This window comes from Mastomys coucha, unplaced genomic scaffold, assembly GCF_008632895.1.
Source record: "Mastomys coucha isolate ucsf_1 unplaced genomic scaffold, UCSF_Mcou_1 pScaffold22, whole genome shotgun sequence".
Classification (NCBI taxonomy): Eukaryota; Metazoa; Chordata; class Mammalia; order Rodentia; family Muridae; genus Mastomys; species Mastomys coucha.
The window spans coordinates 63,709,132-63,722,741 of record NW_022196905.1 but is presented as its reverse complement, the minus strand read 5'-3'; the positions used below and the strand labels follow the sequence as shown (position 1 = coordinate 63,722,741).

The 13,610-nt window shown below is 34.7% G+C and overlaps 1 protein-coding gene across 1 annotated transcript in view; it reads left to right on the top strand.

Moving 5' to 3' along the window:
• Gabrg1 (gamma-aminobutyric acid type A receptor gamma1 subunit) overlaps positions 1-13,610 on the top strand; it is a 70,916-nt gene that overhangs the window by 32,719 nt on the left and 24,587 nt on the right. Inside the window, exons 3-4 of the mRNA XM_031342570.1 lie at positions 1,796-1,863; positions 13,124-13,344. Of these exons, the coding sequence (XP_031198430.1) occupies positions 1,796-1,863; positions 13,124-13,344 (289 nt within the window). The remainder of the gene's footprint in view (positions 1-1,795; positions 1,864-13,123; positions 13,345-13,610) is intronic.

Here is a 13,610-nt window from a genome sequence, read left to right as displayed (position 1 = left end):
AAAAAAAAAAAAAAAAATCTGATAATAAATAAATAAATAAATAAATAAATAGAAGAGGGAAAGCATACAAGGCTTACAATGGTAGAACAGTGAGCAGAGCAATATGGCTCCAGCCATGCTGTGGTTGAAGACAAACTTCTGACTACAAGGTGACTTTTCTCCTCATTCATTTCCTATATCAAGTTCTCTGGAAGACATGATAGATCATCTTCTTGGAACTGTTTTTTTTTTTAATTATTTCATTTATTTACATACTAAATGTTGCTCCCCTTTCCAGTCCTTCCAATCTCAGAATTCTTCATCCCATCCCCTCTCCTGTTTGCCACAGAGATGGTCTCCCTCCTTCATCCTTCTTCCTTAGGGCATCAAGTCTCTACAGAATTAGGTGCATCCTCTCCCACTGAGGCAGACAAGGCAGTCTTCTGCTACACATGTCCCGGGAGCCACGGACCAGCCTGAGTATGCTCTTTGGTTGGTGGTTTAGTCTCTGGGAGCTCCCAGGGGTCCAGGTTAGTTGACAGTTGGTCTTTTTATGGGGTTGCTATCCCCTTCAGCTCCTCAGTCCTTTTCCTAGGTCTTCCATAGGGGTCCGGATATCAGTTCTATGATTGGCTGTAAGTATCTGCATCTGTCTCTTGCAACTCTTACCCTCTCATGTCTACTTTGTGAATATGTTTTGTCTTTTCTCAACTAGAATACATTGAACAAAATCAAAATGGTCCTTTGCATGTTTTAATATGGAGTAGAGCTAAAGAAACTATATAAAAATATTCTTCAAGGCAGAAAAACAATTATCAAATATTATGGTAACTCTCATTAGACAGAGGTTTAATAGGTACAAATGACTTCAGTCACCATCAGATATGGACTTTAGTAGATAAGTTTTAATTATAAGTGGTATCACTTTATGACAATTTAAAATGCAGATCGTTGATGTGTATTTTGATAGAATATGCAAAATCAGAAGAATACCTGAGAAACCCATAATGGCAACATACAAAGCAAAATAGAGAACCATAGAAACATCTCCATAGTGATCAGTAAAAATGAGTATCAACAACATCAAAGAACACTCTTACCAAAACAGAGAATAAGGAATGAATGAATGTTTTTTAAGATCCTCATGTGAGTCAGGTCTAGAAGCAGCATCTTACATTACCTCCTTCAATATGTATGCTACTTTGGCACTCTATGCCAAAAGTGGCTATAATTAGTAGACACTTATTCTATACCATCTCAACTCTGTATTTAGTGACTTCACATTGTATCTTTAAATTAGCCACCCTAGTTTTAATCACCAAATTGAAAACAGCAAAAGTTACAAATCAATGCCTTTTCCCTTACTCTATAAGAGCAAGATTGCTATATACTCACTAACAAAAGAGTCATTAAATTTAAATATGTACATATATTATTTAGATCAAATAGAAACATATATTATTTATATATAAAAAATATAGTCTAATCCTAAAGGCCTAGAACTAACTTGGAAAAAGTCTGATAAACATTTTATTGAGTATAAAGTTGTAATTTTTAGTGAACTTTTTTTTCGGTGAACAATTTTTAGATATCCATAATATTTTAGATTGTACTCATGAAATATTAACTCAGTGATTTATATTCATGTAACCAATTTTAAATTGAAATTATTTTCAAATTATGTAACAGGCTTTTGTTGCTACATTTCATAATGAGATATATTATTGAAATAAATAAATAATATGATGCAAAATAAATTTAAGGTTTCTTGCAGTCCTTGATATCATTAACGATTCTATTCTGTGCTACTTTGCAGTGAGACCCACAGTAATTGAAACTGATGTTTATGTAAACAGCATTGGACCTGTGGATCCCATAAACATGGTAAGATCTGTTACAATACAGGGTTCATGAATGCATGGCTCACAGAAGAATGAGGAAATGTATGAGTTAAGATGTTTGATTGTGAAATAATTCTTCACCGAAATTACTATTATCTTGGTTAGTTTGACAATTTGGCACAGAATAAGTTCATCTGGATTGAGATAACCCCAGTCGAGAGAAAATGACTCTATCAGGTTGGTCTGAATGCAAATGTTTGGGGGAATTTTCTTAATTAATGATTGATGTGGGTAGTGCTACATCTGGGCAGGCGGTTCTAGGTTGTATGAGAAAACAGAATGAGCCGGCTATGGAGAGCAACCAAAGTCCTCCATGGACAATGCTTCAGTTCTTTTTTTAAAGGTTTGGCCTGCCTCAATTCCTGCCAAAGCTTTCCACGATGATGGACTATGAGTAAGGATAAACATATTCTTCCTCAAGGTTCTTTTGTGTGTGTGTGTGTGTGTGTGTGTGTGTGTGTGTGTGTGTGTGTGTATGTCATCTTTATCACAGCTAGAGAAAAAAAACAAGAGAACTCGGTGTCAAATATAGGTAAGGGGAGCTAAGAGACTCCTCATGGAAGAACTAGTAACTCCTAATTCCAATGGGTTGAATTTCTAATGCATAAATAATCATCACCCAATTTATCAAGAGTCAATCTCTGATGAGATCTAGGAAAAGAAAAACGAGAAAGTCCAATGGGAAAATAGACTAAAATTAAGAAGGCTTGGTAGAAAAACCAACTAACAAAACAGACATAGTTTATGTTTGCAATTTTGTGATTAAGAATAAGTGTTTTAATAGCTTTTATTCATTAGAAAGCTTTTATTTTAATGGCTTTTATTTTAATAGCTTTTATTTATTAAAGAATAATGAATAGAATAGCTTCTAGGAAGCTACAAGACCCCATTCTAGCTCTCTACTCCTGTATATATGTAATGGCGCCTGTAACATATTGGATTATGTAGCTCCTCTAACACTGGCATCTTTCATGCCCCTGTTCCCCTTGGATCCTAACAATGCTTCTGTGTGCTTGCTTATTCCTGGTGTCACTTTCTGCTTGTTTTTAAATATTTGTCTCTCTATATAAAATTATGTATATGCTTTCATATGAATACAGTATTCAGGCCTGTTATGCTTAAAAAATAAGTTTAAATTTAAAAATTGGTATGTGTCTGGGTGCATATGTGTGTATGGGGGGGGATGGGTGTGTGTGTGTGAGAGAGAATGTCTGTCGGTCTATCTGTCTCTGTATCTTTGTGTGCTCATAAGTGCAGGTACCCTGGAGGCCAAAGACTTCAGATACCCCTTGAACTGTAGTTATATATGTTTGTCAGTATCTCAATTAATTGGTGTTTGGAACTGAACTCTGGTCCTTAGAACAGCTCCTTACCACTGAGCAATCTCTGTAGTCCCCTTTTCAGTATCTTAATGTTCTTTTATAATTACAAATCCTATTGAACAAGGGTTGAGATTAAGGTGTATTTGCGAGTAGTATTTTCCTTAAACACTTCCTGTTTGCAAATTCAGTCACATACTGAGCAAGTAGATTTGAATATGAATTAGAGGAGTACATATATCAATGCAAGAATCTCTAATTTTTTTGTTATTTTTTCCTTCAACAAGTTATTCAATATTACAGAAGGGAAATTGTGTCTTATGATAGCCCTTGATTGCTTTTTACGTACAAGGCTTACTAGGGTTTGATCTCAGAGCTCCAAACATGCTAGCCAAGTGCTGTACAAGTGACTTACATGCCTAGCTCATTTATTACTTTATACCAGGAAAACTATCATGATATGTTAAGTTATGCCTGTTTCTAGACATCTGAATCATATTACACCATACCTCATTTCTCTATTTCTCCTGGCTCAGCAGTTAAGCATAGTGATCACCTCTCCAGAAGATCCATGTTTGATCCCACACCTATATGGAAACTTATAATCATCGTAACTCACAACCCAGGGTATCTGACACCATCTGCACACATGGAGTACACGCTTGTACATATATACAAGCAAAACATACATACATACATACATACATACACACATTCATACAAATAATAAAGTAAAATGAAAAATTCTCTTTCTGAATATGTTGTTCTCATGCCTAATATTAACATCCACAGCTGTGTACACTGAAGGGTGGAACGACAGAATTTTGACCATACCGTAACTGATGTACTAGTAATCTTAAATGAAGTGAGTATAAACAAGCTGTTGTTAAATAAAATTTGAGATGATAATGTGTTACCCCCATTAGACAAGTCTAAAAGATGGACTTGTTTATGGGCTAATACTCAGATCTTCAAGAATTTTCTAACCCTCTTTCTTCTTAAAAGATAATTAAATCAAATTGCTATAGAATCTAATGACACTAAAATATGTGGGAAAGTAAAATAAGCTCTATGGCACAGAATATAGAATTTATTGTAGAAAAACAAACAAACAAAACAGAAAACAATACCAATCAAAAGCCCACAGTTATAGAAGCGGGTAGCAAGAGCCTGTGTAGAAAACAATTTTAACTAAGGAATCCAGGACAAATAGAACTCACATTTCATGAACAGAAACTTTGCTGTGAGTATAGTTAAGCAAGGGAACATGAGCACAACTTACCAGACACGAGCACAGCTTCAAATTTATCTTATTAATTGCTCATACAATTGCAGTGAGAGAAAATATTCATGCACTGTTATAACTGTTATATGGGTTTTACTTTGTTAAAAAATGTTACCTTTCTTTTGAAAGTTGCCTATGTTAAGTAGCACATTTTAAAACCTAAAACTTCATTTCACTATTGTTTTTTTCTTTCTTTTTCTTTTTTTGTTTTTGAGACAGGGTTTCTCTGTGTAACCTTGGCTGTCCTGGAACTCACTCTGTAGACCAGGCTGGCCTCAAACTCAGAAATCCGCCTGCCTCTGCCTCCCAAGTGCTGGAATTAAAGGCGTGCGCCACCACCGCCTGGCCATTTCACTATTATTTACAGATTTCTGTCCTTTGCTTCAGGATTGGATCACAAGTTTGAGATATCTTTTTAGATTAACTACAGAAATGTTACAGCCAATTAATTGATCCTTTCTTTAATTCTTGTTTTGAGAATTTATATTTAAAATATTCAGGAACACACTAAAGAAGACTTAACAGAACTAAGTAATGTGAAGAAGCATTATAGTTTTGCTTACTTTCTTATTAAAATGCATAGATAGAGGCAGAAAAGCAGCTACATCCATATCTGAAGCAAGATAATATCAAAAGGGTTGGTATAATGGAAGTAAAGTACTTCCTTTCATCTAAATTTACTATCTTTGAGAAGTGGGATATTGTTTTATCTTGTTAATCACGTACAGCTCGTAATTACCATCTGACTAAGGGGTAAAACAACCAAGGGTTAAAGAATTCAGGAAAGCGGGGCAACACTTGAAATGTAAATAAATAAAATAACCAGAAAAAAAATTCCTCCAGTGAAGACAAAAGAGAAGCAACCAGAAGTGTTTATGTACAGAGACTAGAGCTGGAGATTAGCAGATGTAACACCACTGTCTCATTGAAAACTGCAAGCATGCACTGGATATGAGTTCTGTAATGAGAATCACTAGAAATGAAAGACAGGAGAGAATTAAATATTAAAAACCTGTCACAGGATAGAACCCAGACTACATCTTTCAAACATAATCCCTCTTATCCCAGTTACCAGAGTGGCCTCTCTCATAGTCACAGAACAAAGTTTCTGAAACCCCATAGATCCTTGTTGCTAGAATTTCTAACTGGCTTTGCTAGTGGATACAGGGCTAAGAACCAAAGATCCATATATGTATTGTGTAATTCAAAAACAATCTGGAGAATCAGTGGGATTAATTCCAAATAACAATGCCAGAGTAGGCTACATGGCTAAGGGTACAAACAGAATTGGGTCAATTTGGTAAACAAAGTGGAATGATGTTAGTCAATACAGAAATATTTCACAAACAAGTTTTTTTCCCAAGTTAGTTTAAAAAGGAAAGGAAACTCGGGAGATTTCTAGAATAAATGTACGTGTAGAACTTCGAAGTCAGAAGCTATGTTCAAAAGGAAATGGGAATAAAGGGTGGCTCTCTTCAAGCATGAGGAAGAGACTTAGCTCAATTAAATTTTCATGAATTTAACAGAATAGGAAACTGTCAAAGAAGAGTGTGGTTGGTGTGTGTGTGTGTGTGTGCGCGCGTGCTGGAGATAAATAATGTGTTTGTATTGTCTTATGAATCAAAATAGCAGATACAATCTCTATGTTGCTTCTTCTGTAATGCTATTTTCTCTCTTCTCTTCTTCTCAATTACTTCTACACTTAAGAAGGGGAAAAAACCCTATGAGATGTAGCTTTTACACATCAAAGAAAATATTCTCTTTTCTTTTACTATATTAACAGAAAATGTTTTTATGCCAAGTGCATTAACTTGAGAAATTATGAACAGGAAAAATGGCACAGGAATAAAGCTTTTTTTTTTTCCTTAACAGATTAAGTAGTCTGCATGTGCTGTGGAGCAGAGAAAATAATTTGGGTATTTGGGAATTGGGGAAGAGTTGTTATGTTTGAAGAAACCCACCTGCAGTTTTGACTTTTAAGTTTATTCCCTTGGTTTTTATGATCATTAAAATCTTGCCACCATAGTTTAATTTCCTTACTTATGCACCAGATATTACATTTTGTCACTAATTACTAAAAAAGTGAATTTAACCACAAATCATATTTTAGAACAATAGGAAACATTTTTAATATAGCACTAGCAGAGAAAAATCAGTTATATATATGGTATGTTTCTCTCTTGGCCTCTATGATCTGGTATGCTCATCTGCCATGGACTTACTTATTACATCAAAATATATTAATGTTCGGGTACCCTAAATTCAAAATAAATTTTATCTTACCTTAGACAGAACATTTTTTTTTGTTTTGTAAACTTCACTTTATATATTTCTGAAGTTTTGAATTCATGATGTTTGTGTATGTGGGTACATGCATCAAGGCATGCAAATGGAGGTCAGAGGTCAATTCTGCACAAATAGCTCCTTTTTCTACCTATAACTTGGCTTCTGAGGCTCAAACTCAGATTATACACAGGAAGGACTTATACCTGATGACCCATCACACTGGTCCAAATGTTTTTATTTTATTAGGGTTTGTTGTATTTACTGTTACTTAGCTAATGAAAATTTGTGCAATCACTTCTCAGTTTGAAACATAGAAGCTCTCTCTGTGAGATATGCTAAAGAGAAATTAGGAAAGATGCCACATTTTTTAGCAAGTAGATATTTTGGGTTATTTCATTATTCTATTACTTATTTATTTCACTATCTTAGCAAGTAGTTATTTTTCAGCAAGTAGAAAAGTAAATAGAAAACAAGATCAATGTACAAATCCCTATCAATTGAAACTGTTAATGGTAAGCCCAGTTCAGTTTGCTATAAAAGAAAAGTTGATAGAAATAGTGTTTTCCTATATTGATAATATACATAATATGATAAGATAAGATAAAAGCAAGATAATATAATAAGATAAGATAAAGGCAACATAGTATAAGATACGATAAATGTGAGCCTGGTGATTTAGCTTAATAATGCAATCAACAGTAACTCTGCTAGGTGGAGAGAAACAGTGGGAAGGAGAGAGGAAAGAAGAAATGAAAGATAGAAAGAAATAAAGGGAAGAGAGAGAAGAAGGGAGGAAATGAGATAAGAAGAAAGGAGAGAGGAAAAGAAACAGAAAGGAAGGGAGAAAAAGAGGATAAAGCTAGCTGCTGTCATAGAGAACTTACAGTGGGTGCAGTTGTGATCAATTTTTCTTAAATGTTGTAGACTTTTATGAAGTTACTTCCTTGCATCACAATTAGAGCAAGGAAAACCAGGAGAGCATGAGAAGGCTGAGCTTGAAAATGTAGAGTAATTATTTTGCAAAAATTATAGACTCTAGAAAGAAATGAGAATGCATTGAGGAAAATTATATTTAGTCCGTCTGTGCAATGAAATATTTAAATGTTTATATGAATACACTTGAATCTTACAAATTATGCTTAACACGCTCAAATCTGATTCCTGATGGCTTTCCAGATCTCATTTTCTGGGAATTTCTTTGAATACTATATGTCTGCAGGGTTAGTCCTTTCTTTCTAGAATTGATGATCACTTAGGTAAAACTCACCATGCAGTGAAAATGCAATCATGAACCTATAAGTGTAAAGCTTTAGTGCATTTTTCCATTCTATTGAGAAATATGAAACAAAGCAGAATTAAAAGTGAGGTGAGACAACATGGAAACAAGTGTAAACACTCTTAGAAAACATAACATAAAATTCTTCCTCCCACCGAAAAGACTCATTTCACTTGTCTAGAAATAGAGAGGTGGATCTATTTTGTTAGATAGCTTTCTTTCCAAAGCCGAAGAAAGCTAGCTATTCCCAGAGTGATGGCACCCTGAAGAATAATTTCTGTTATTTCGCCTTGGGTAAGATTACCCATTATTTGTCCAAAATACAATTCCAGATCTTTTTTAAAAAAATTTTTTTAATGTCACTATCATACTAGAACAGTTTTTTTTTTTTTTTTCCAATCAAGCAAAGTAGCTTCTATAATCGGGGCAAGCTTCCCTAAGTCACATAAAAGCTTAAGAGAACAAATTCAGTTCCTTCAAAGGCAAATCAGCCTCCAGAATGCTAAGCTGAATATGGAGCATCAGCATCCCCTGCTCTCTAGCTGCCTGTCTGCCCTGAAGATTTTAAACTCGTCATTAGGGAAGTCATGTGACTCCCCAGGTCACACGAGCCTATTCTAAATGAAAGGATTGTCTACTCTTTCACCAGTCCATCTGAAGTATCTGCTCTTGCTCTGCAGAAACTGCTCAGCACAAATGCATGGAGACCGTTGTGTGCAGATCCGGGTGCTGCATGGTTAGACACAGGTGTTAGTCGTAGCCTCGCAGTTGTGCTTCAGTCTCTCTAAGGCTTGGGAAGTTCTTATTTCCTATACTATGGCAAGAGTTTGGCGGTGGCGGTACTAAGTTGTATATTTTACTCTTTAAAACTACACACAGACTATTATGAAACTCACACCTGATAGTAAAAATATGATTAAGCATCATATGGAAAAATCAACAAATAAATTTAGTTACTTAGTTCCAGTTGTCATACCATGTGGATTTAGAGCCATATTTATACCTCAGAAAAAAAATGGAGCATTTTTTGTCCATTTTGATATTAAATGGACAAAAGCTTATACATGTAAAATATCGTGTATATTTTGTAAAAAAAAAAAAAAAGCGTCTTTGACACACTCACACAAAGTCCATTCCTTTATTATGTGAGGCATGCACTCCTTGACCATTTTAATATATGCTGAAACTTAGAGTCATATTACTAATTTACTACTTAAGGTGCCTTATACCTTCCAGACTCCTTATGTATCCATATCACTAAGTCTTTGTAAATTACCTCCAGCTAAAAATAACTTCTACCAGTTTTTAACACTTAGCTATACTTATTCCAACCTTTATTCATTTTCAAATGTTTATTAAGCCCATATTCATGTGAAACAAATAGAACAAAATAAGTAAAGCATCAAAAGTTGTTTGATGAACAGGTTAAAACTTAATATTTGTGATATTGTGATATTTGCAAACTACATCCACAGAAACAACACCAGAGGTGAAGGGTTCACAACTGAATTCAGGACTCATGAGAATTTCTTGAATCACTCTCATTTTATAGATTTGTGATCTCCATATTCTCGTTGAAAACTTTTAGAAAAAAATCATTTTTTTTACCTATTGTGATAGTTTCATGTCTTCTGTTTGTATGATAATTGAGTGGAATACAATTGGTTCTGTGAAGTGTTACCACTAATACTCCTATAATATGGGCTCACTATTCATCTCTCTCCCTGTCTGTATCTTTATTTTAGCTTAGAAATGACTAGCTAGTTTAAGGAAATATTAATATGAAGGTAGATAGACAAGATCAGAATAAATCAAACAGCACAGTAAAGTTATAACTATATTAATAGCTAGGGAGATCATGCATTTTATATGAATATTTTTCTATTCTGAAAACAAACAAAAAAACCAAACATGTCCCCTTGCTCTACCTGCAAACTGAGTTATCCAAAAAGTAGCTATAATATACAACTTTGGTTTCTATATTAATATTAACTCTTGGTTTTGTCTTGCTACCTTAGAAGTCAGAGTAGCACATTTTTCTCATTTATTCATTTTGTTGGTTAAATTCCAAAGAGACAGTTAAGTTTACAAGGCATGGCAGATCTCAAGTATTAAATGTACTGTTCCTTATCTAAAATGTTTCTGCAAGAAGCTATTGTACTTGTTCTGAGTCAATAGAAACTCCATTTCAGATTTTTTTCTTATTTTTATGCAGATGATTATAACCTTTAAATAGGAACATAAAGTACAAGAACATAGTTTGATCATTTTCTGGAAATTACTTTAATATGAATGAGTAAACAAAAGTGGATTTTTTTAAAAATGGCACAGACTTCAATAACCTTCTTATCTCAGTAAGACATTTATTAAGGATTAGCAGTTTAAAGGGGCTTGGGAGTACAGAACCTGCAGGGCTTTGTGCAGGACAAGTTATCAAGAAATATGCTCTGCATCTCTTTCTTTTGACCACAGATTAATTTTGAGTAGAAACATTTCTCTTTTCTTTAATATTTTCTATTTAGGGAAATTTGACCTCTTTGAAACCGTAACCCCTCCAACAGCAATGAACACATTTAGAATTACATATAATGAAACAAGCTTCCATGCTGAGCCTATGGCCGTGAAGGTAGAAAACCCTGGGTTAATACGTTTTTTTTGAAATTGCTGATTGGCATTTGTGTTGTCTCAACATTTCTATTACTGGGAAAAATCATTCTCAAATGCCACTTTTGATGATATCTTAGGAATCTGGAACTTAAGTATGCCTAAGAATCATGATGCTCTTTATACTTGCCACATTTTTTACTTGGTTTCATATGAATTATCTGCTGTAGTTGCCCATCAAAATGTGTAAGGGGATATGGAGTTGGCCTGGACTCGCTGCCTTGAGAGGTATTCATCATCAGTTCTTCAGGGTACAAGGCATGGCTCCTGGGGCACAAAGTGCCTTCCAGTTCCTGAGATTCCTATACACTTCCTTAGGTCGTGAAATGTTCAGGCTGCGTTGTGTTTCTCTTTTATGTTTCCTTAGTAGTCAAGGAGGCATGGAAGCTCCACAGGACGATTGGCCATAGTTATTAATCTTGTGCATCCAGTGTAGCTTACAAACTTCACATATCCTGGCAATTACAACTGGATTGATCCCAGCAACTGCTTTTTTATTCCATTTCTGATAAAGCTATAACAAACTTGCTTGCTTTTAATAAAATTGCTTCAGCTTCAGTTTTGCTGGGGACCCTTCAAGTGGTCTTATTTAATTTTGTTCCAGTAAGTACAAGTGAATACATGAATGTATGACTTGACTCTGCTAAATAGCATTGGCCATATTCTCTCTCCAGGGTTTATAGAGCTTTTGCTCTGTTTATGTTTTCTGTTACAACCCAACTTCCCATATTGGCAAAGTTACTGTTAGGCTTCAAAGAGTTAATCATGTGAGTAAATGAAGAGGAAATTTAGATAAATCTCAGCGATATAAAATATGTCTTAGGAACATTGGCCCTGACCAGGAAGTGAGAAAGGTGTTAAATACAATAACCTTTTATTTTAATGATAATAATCACTTTTTACACAACTTAAGGAGCAGTCAGTCCAGTGATAGTGTATTTAGAAGTAAATTTGCCTTGCTAAAAAATGCTGAGATTATGTAGCCCACCACTGATAATATTCAGTAAGACGATTAAGAATCTCTATCATATGTTTCTGATAAAATGAAGTTTCCCCTCTTAATTTATCTCTAGATTCCAGTAATCAAATGATAAATAGTCTTCCTGCAATCTAGGATTTTATCCAACTTCCCTATTGATAAGCTGGGTCCCCACTGTTTACTCATTAGTCTCCCTGGCTTAAAAATAGATATTAAATATTCATTAGCCAAGCTCACAGTCATGATTCCATTTCTTGTGGTAAATATTTCCTTTCAATCAAATTGTCCAGTTGGAAATATCACATCAAGAATGAGTACTGAAGCCGGGCAGTGCCTTTAATCCCAGCACTTGGGAGGCAGAGGCAGGTGGATTTCTGAGTTCGAGGCCAGCCTGGTCTACAGAGTGAGTTCCAGGACAGCCAGGGCTTCACAGAGAAACCATGTCTCGAAAAAAAGAAAAAAGAAAAAAAAAAGAATGAGTACTGAATCTTCCTTTTCACTAGCCAACCTGACACTTCCTATTTTTAAATTGCTTTTACTTCCTCATTTAACATCAACATTTTGCACACATACAAGCCAATGGCCCCACCAAGACATATGTTTATAGTTCCTTTCCTCTATCATTTATTATTGCTCTTTCCTTAATTTTTATGAAAAAATTTAACACTCATAAGATGGCAGGTATTTTTTCAGGTTACAAAAGTGTGTGATATCTGATCTGATATTGTAATTTATAGCCACACTGCTCTGTCTTGGTAATTAATTCCTGTCAGCAGAACATTGCAACCTAGATCTCAGTAGAACTCTAACAGGAATTTAGTATTCAGCCTTGTAAATGACTATTCGAAATTACTAACTCTGACATGGGGGAAAGGTCTTTTATCATTGGAGCTTTTGAGAATTAATTATTGTGCTATATATTTCACAAGACGTTAAAAAGTTCTGATAACAGGATAGGATATGGAACCTTTGATGTGATGTTTCAAATGTTATAACTGCTTAGTAGTCAATAACTATTGAATTCAAATAATGGGAAACAAATTTTCAGTCTAAGGATAATATGAGTGACTTTTGATAGGTTGGTGGTATTTGCTCCTTGGTTTTGGAGATGTTTTTGGAATGCATGATGTAAATATAACCAAATTTAACACTGTTAATAATAATTATTAATGGCTAAAACTGAAGTTTATGGAACTGAAAAAAATTACAAAACATTAATACCACAGAAGATATCTGGAATTACCAGATTTCACTTTATGTGAGTCACCTTGAAATCATTTTAAAGAAGTTTAAAATGCCAGAATTATTTCTTCAAAGAGACAGAATCTAAGTACTATTAATTTATAGGAAATTTGTATTATAAAATGCAAATTTCTCAAGAAAACACCTGAAATGATAACAACATTAATATATTATTATTGTTTAATTTTATAGGAGTACACAATAGACATAATTTTTGCCCAAACCTGGTTTGACAGCCGGTTAAAGTTCAATAGCACCATGAAAGTGCTTATGCTCAACAGCAACATGGTGGGGAAAATTTGGATTCCTGACACTTTCTTCAGGAACTCAAGAAAGTCTGATGCCCACTGGATAACCACGCCTAATCGCCTGCTGCGGATTTGGAGTGATGGAAGGGTTCTCTATACTCTGCGGTAAGAACGACCGGAACCTACAGTGACTTTGTCAGCTACCAAAAAGGCCGTCTTCATCCCAGCCGAGCAGGACACAGGGGCGCCTTTTATTTGCTAAAACCTAAAATGGGAAACTGTTTCGGTGACATATTTTCATAAGCAGAGTTGCTCTTATGTGAAAGGTCTGGGGAAAGTCCTCGGACTTTCTACTTGGAAGCAGAAAAGATTTCAGCTAGTATTTGAGTATTCATTCATTTATTTAAATGATGTTGTTTTAAGTTCTTTTT